At 28.7% G+C, this 6,000-nt stretch overlaps 1 protein-coding gene across 1 annotated transcript; it reads left to right on the top strand.

Moving 5' to 3' along the window:
- Positions 1–75: 75 nt before the first annotated feature.
- LOC140446181 (nicotinamide riboside kinase 1-like) lies at positions 76–1,135 on the top strand. Its single transcript, XM_072538717.1, has one exon. It carries the CDS (start codon positions 317–319, stop codon positions 962–964), a length of 648 nt encoding a protein of 215 aa, XP_072394818.1. The 5' UTR covers positions 76–316; the 3' UTR covers positions 965–1,135.
- Positions 1,136–6,000: the final 4,865 nt, after the last annotated feature.

The raw sequence follows: 6,000 nt of genomic DNA on the forward strand, positions 1-6,000 counted from the left end.
GTCAATGACGTCATACACTTATAAATATGTAATTTTTAATGAAAAATGGCCTGTGACCGCATGAAAAACGTGATAGTTTTAACCTTGAATTTTGAATAATATGATTACGAATACGAATTGATCTTAAAATGATGTTAAAAAAAACTCGATATAATTGTTGTAAAATGCGTATACAATTTATCATGTAATAGTCAAGAGTTGCGTAAAGTTTACATCCCAGAACAAAATAACACCAAATAGAAGTAACTTTGCATGTATAAATTACTCTCGTAAGTACAAATTCGTTCAGTATTCTGTAAGATTTCAAAAATCAATAATGTCTAAACAAAAGTGTACAGAGTTGTTAATAGTAGTGGGAATTAGCGGAGTTACTTGTGGTGGTAAAACAACAACAGCTAAAAAATTAAGAGCTTTGTTACCAAAAGCTACAATTATTTCACAAGATGATTATTTTTTGAGTGAGAATGATCCTAGACACATTTGGATTCCGGAATTAAATCATGCTAATTGGGATGTTATAACTAGTTTGGATATGGAAAGGATGTACCGTGATATTTCCCTGCTTCTAAAGAATGATAGTTCTAGGAGAGTCATTCACAATTTCCAAAAAATAAGAAGACCAGTCCATGCTATTAATTATATCTGTGATATTTTAAAAACAGCTAAGCTTAAAGTTATAATAGTTGAAGGTTTTTGTATTTTTAATTACAAACCAATGCTGCAATTTTTTGATCTGAAGTATTACTTTACATTAACTAAAGAAGAGTCTTTTGAAAGAAGGGAGCTACGAACTTATGATCCACCAGATTGCCCTGGCTATTTTGACCTTTGTGCCTGGCCTGAGCATCTTAATCAATTAGAAGAAGTAAGAAAAACAGTGGATGGTATTAATTTTTGTAGTGGTAAAGAAGATGTTTTAGAAGATATACTTAGGGATATTTTCTTTTTATATAACAGCATTTAAAGTATTTGATTGTATTCCATGTACTTATTTTCTTAGAAAATTGTTTTTGTTGCTAGCTTTTTTTGATATAAAAGATAATTTGTATTAAATTAATAAAAAATGTAAAAATTCCTTATGACAATTTTGGCCAAGCTTTTGTTTATTGTTATAAATATACTTATTTTTGTTAAAGTTTATTTTATTTTAAATAGGGAGGGAATTATTCAACAAAAGTCTCACTGTATTCTTTGTTTCATCTTATATGTTTTTGTTGATAGATTGTATGAATTATCAATGTGAATTACTCTGAATGAACTCAGAATATGAGTGGCTGTCATGCTGATAATTCAAAAGATTCTTTAAGTTTTTTGTTATTAAAATGTTAGCCCATACCAGATCTATTTTTTGATAATGCATAGAAAAATATTTTTTTCATCAAAAATCGACATAACAGAGCATGTAGTCAGTCATCTCATATACAGCTCCTTACAAAGTTTTTTATGTGCATAAAATTCAGAAAACATTGTTCTGATTTTACTGTTAGAGAAAGAAATATGTATATTTATTTACCAAAAGACGACCAAAGAAAGTCTTTCAGCCAAGGAGACTATAATAATATATATAATGATATAATTAAAAAAGTAGTGGTAATTACATTATTGTTAGACTATCTAGTTACAATGATGAAAGGAAACTACTGTTATTACATGAGTTATCGCAATAATTTTAAAGCTTTCAAAAATAATATGAAAACATTTTGGGTTAAGAAAGAAAAGATAGTAAACTGATAGCAAAAAATCTGTTAAATCTTGCCTAAAGTAAATTACTTCTAATTCCATTTTCAATTTTTCTTTACACAACATGAAATAAAAAGTATGGCATTTAAAATATTAGAAAATAAATTTCAGAATGTTTCATGTTTCGAATATGCTTCTTTATTAAACAATTCTGCTACTTGTATATGACCTAAAAAAAGCCTCTCTTTTAGTTTGGTTGAAGTTATGTCACATATTGTTTGACAAATATTTCTCGTATCCTGTTTTTCCTTTCTGTTAATATTATACTTAGTCTTTTTTCATTTAAATACAATCCTGATATCTGAACTCTAATTGGTTATAAAAAATATTGTTATGAGTCGCAACACTCTATGACCCTGGCGTAAGAGTAATTCTAGAAGCTGAATTAACCACTTTGTCAGCAGAGTTCTCAAACTTCTTTATCTGCATTTTTCTGGAATCTCGTGTTAAAGGGCTGATTTAGCATTCCTACTTCGCTGGTACTCTAAAACAGATGTTCATGTACCTATATGCTGATTAAAATTGTAATAATAAATGTAAAATGGGAATTAATTAAAACCTTTAAAGTTATTGATAGTAAATTTGTTTACAAGGTCATTTAAAGAGAAATATGATCACTGTTCGAAACATAAAATGTACATGTATATACAACACAAAAAAATACATTTGTAAATCAAGAAGGTATGTAGTAAAATATTTCTATTTATAGAATATAGGACATTATTTATTAATAGATGGATGTAAACAAACCACAGGTAAGTCCTGTGTTTAAGATTTATTTTTATAACTAAGTATAAAATATATTAACTAGAATTGTTGAGTGGCCGAGCTTGTGGGACATTTAGAAAATTACATTCTCAGTACTTTATTACAGTTATAATGTTCCAGCCATTCATAATTTATTATATTCTCTGATAACAACTCATCCTCCAGATTCTACTTGAACTCTGTCAATGTAACTGATGTTCCTGCATTAGAATAAAAGTATTCTAATAATCCTGCATTAAAATAATAGCGTAAAAATAGAACTTTGTCAGAAACTATTGCTTTAATTTAAGATAATAGGGACAATTTTGTATATGAGAGATGCAAAATGTTTTGTTCATCATCATCTATTATAGTGTCTTATAAGTAGAGGAAAGTCTCTTAATGTTGGGTACCTTTATTTTAAATGTTCTCAAAGTTTTATGGTTTTAGTAAAAGCCTTTAACTGTTCAGAAAGATAACAGCAGATTCCTTAACGTTTAATTCCTTTTGATCCAAAAAACCTAAAAAAATATCCATGCCCAACAAATATATTGTTACAATCTGTTTAAAAAAAAACGGGTGTGGCAATCCAGTGGGACTGCCGGTAGAAGTTACACTTCTATACACGCATTCGCCGTTACAAATTTATTTGGGAGTCAATCTGCACAATCATTACATATGTAATGCTATAGGTAAGACATAGCATAAGACACATAGAAAGAGAAACAGAATTAATAACAACTTACTAACAATTAATAAACAACATTTGACCTGTAATAGGAGTATAGTAAATGAAGGATTGAATCAATATTTTGATGAAATGTATATTTTTATTTTCATATATTATGTATGAAAGGAGTTGAATGAAAAAATTTTTTTACACATACTCTGCAGTAAAATTCATTGTTTATTTTGTTATAAAAAAAAAACAATACACTGCAACATAATTCAATATAATAATACAATACAAGTTAAAATGCAATATTCATAAGTTTTTAAAAAGGACAATAATATATTGTTCTGAAGCTAATTTCTTGTGGCATTTTAAATTAATTACTATTTAAATGGGAATAAGCCACAATTAAAGGTTAAAATACGTTTATTAACGTTTCAATTTCCACTTCGGAAATCGTTCTCAAAATACAAACATTAGTAAATTAAACAAATTTTGTTTTTTGTTACTTAGTGAAAAATTCTTCTAATAATTTAATTTTATCTGACTCATCTATATCGACAATTCAGACATACATTATACATTTTAAAGTAGACGACTTTAAAATGATATTGCCAATATTGTTGAGTTGCGTTCCTGGGACGACTTTACTTATAAGATAGTTCATTCGATTACATGAAATCAACTTTAACTTGAGAATATCCGTCAGAAAAGATCATAACATCTAATTCGTCTTTAAAATACAAATACATGCCATGATGACAATAAAAATTCTCCTGTTAGTGATTCCATAGTAAATTATGAGGGAAAACCCAGGAAAAAACCTCATAATACTATCCCGACATGGTAAGTATTTGATCGTGCATTTAGTTTACCTTCAGTAAACATCAAATTCCGATTTTATATGTTTGTTATTTAAAAAAACATAAATGATGGATTCTCTATATGTTACTGGCTTACCAATACTGGTATTTTCCTTTTAATAACGTCCTCTTTCAATATGGCTAACCAGATCCTACTACATTCTGCCGAGGAATTCGCGACACAATTGGTCTCATTTAGCATAATTAGAGCCGCTTCTTTGATTTTTCTCTTTTTATCATGCGTTTCTTTTAGGACTATATTTGAATCATTCCATTGAACCCTATGTTCATTAGTGCTTCTGTTAATTCATCCAATGCAATTTGACACATTTTCCGAAGTAACTGTTTCAGTTAAACATTTTTTTTTAGAAACATTTACCATTTTCAGTAAATTTATTGCTCTATTGATCTTGCAAAATAGTACTAGCTACTGTCTGATAATTTACTAGCCACATGTAAACCGTTCTAGCATGCGCCAAGCCAGGACAGTAACTCAGGCTAGAATACCGAAATATCTAGCTTGGTATCTTAGCTTAAAAAACTAGCCCTTTATATTTATAGGTATCATATATAAGTAGGTATTTATAGTTTTTAAATTCTGTTTATTAATTTAATTCTTATTCAATTACTATATGCTTTAATATTTCATGAAGTTTACTTCCTTGAATCGTTGATTGTCAATCAATGCTTGAATTAAATAAAATAAACCTTTCAGTCTGATTAATACAAACATTGTATATTTGATGAAATTTATCTGAAACCAAGTACTAATTGTAAAAAATAAAAAAAGGACATTGTCTTACGATAAGTAATAATCAAAAGGTTTGTTTATATATTTATTTATATCTTATAATATCAATAATTTAAATCAACATATCTATAAGTTGGTTTGAGTTATTTTAATATATGTAAAATTATATATGTTATATATTTGTTCTATAACATATTTATTATGTTTTATTTGTTATCTATATAAAAGTATTACCAGGTATTTAATATTTTTTTTACTTCACATAGGCGTATATGACCAATCATTCTTAAACAATCAGATAACAGACCAGATGACAGAAAAAGGAGACAATCTCCCCATATTGACCGCAGAAGTTTTATGCACTATAAAATATATAACATGCAATAAACCTCCCCTAGAAGAGTGTAGTAGCAAAACACTTTAAAAACCTCTACAAAACAGCAGTTAACAAATTAACGTACTTCTTCAATGGCAGATATGAAACAGGAGCGCTCCCAGGGGACTGGCTAACTTCCCCATAAATAGTCCCCCCTGAAAGAAATAAGGCAAAAAAATGTAAGGACCCTAAAACGATAAGCCCGATGAGTAACGCTGCAAAAATCGTTATGCGGATTCAGTCGTCAGAGATTTGCCCCTAAAAATCTTACGAACAAGCTGAGTTTTGCCGAGAATATTAATTTTGGGGCCCCAAAAAAGATGCAAAAAAGTTTACCACTTTTACCCAAGGGTTTCCCTCTAAAACCCCATTCTTATGGGGGTAAAAACGCAAAAATTGATTTACCACGAATCTGTACGCAGTAGAGAAAAATGTTTCAAATAAACAATGTAGTTGAGATAATTTTTAACAAAAATGTTTATTAGCACTTTTTGCGTAGAATGAATCGTTATCTCAGAAACAATAATTGAAGCGACCGGCGATTTTGAAAATCAGTTCCATGTTTTTTAAAGGGCAGTTTTAAACGTTTTAGATTTTTTATAATGTGAAAGTTAAAATTCAGCGTTTTTTAAGCATATTTTAAATGCCGTACATTTGTTGCCAAAACTCAAAACTAAAATTTCATGCTATAGGTTTTGAAAATTAAATTCTAGTTGTAGAAATTCCATAGTGGTCGGTCAATGAAAAACGGATACACTGTATTGGTCCGATGAGAATCATAAAAAATGGCAAAAATAGTGCCGCGTTTATTTATTTAACAACTTTATAAAAACTGAGTTCATTTGCGGCA

The sequence above is a fragment of the Diabrotica undecimpunctata genome, chromosome 7, assembly GCF_040954645.1.
Source record: "Diabrotica undecimpunctata isolate CICGRU chromosome 7, icDiaUnde3, whole genome shotgun sequence".
In the NCBI taxonomy this organism is placed as follows: Eukaryota; Metazoa; Arthropoda; class Insecta; order Coleoptera; family Chrysomelidae; genus Diabrotica; species Diabrotica undecimpunctata.

Excerpts from the sequence above, each read along its gene's own strand:
- LOC140446181 (XM_072538717.1), top strand. The coding sequence starts at position 317 with ATGTCTAAACAAAAGTGTACAGAGTTGTTAATAGTAGTGGGAATTAGC.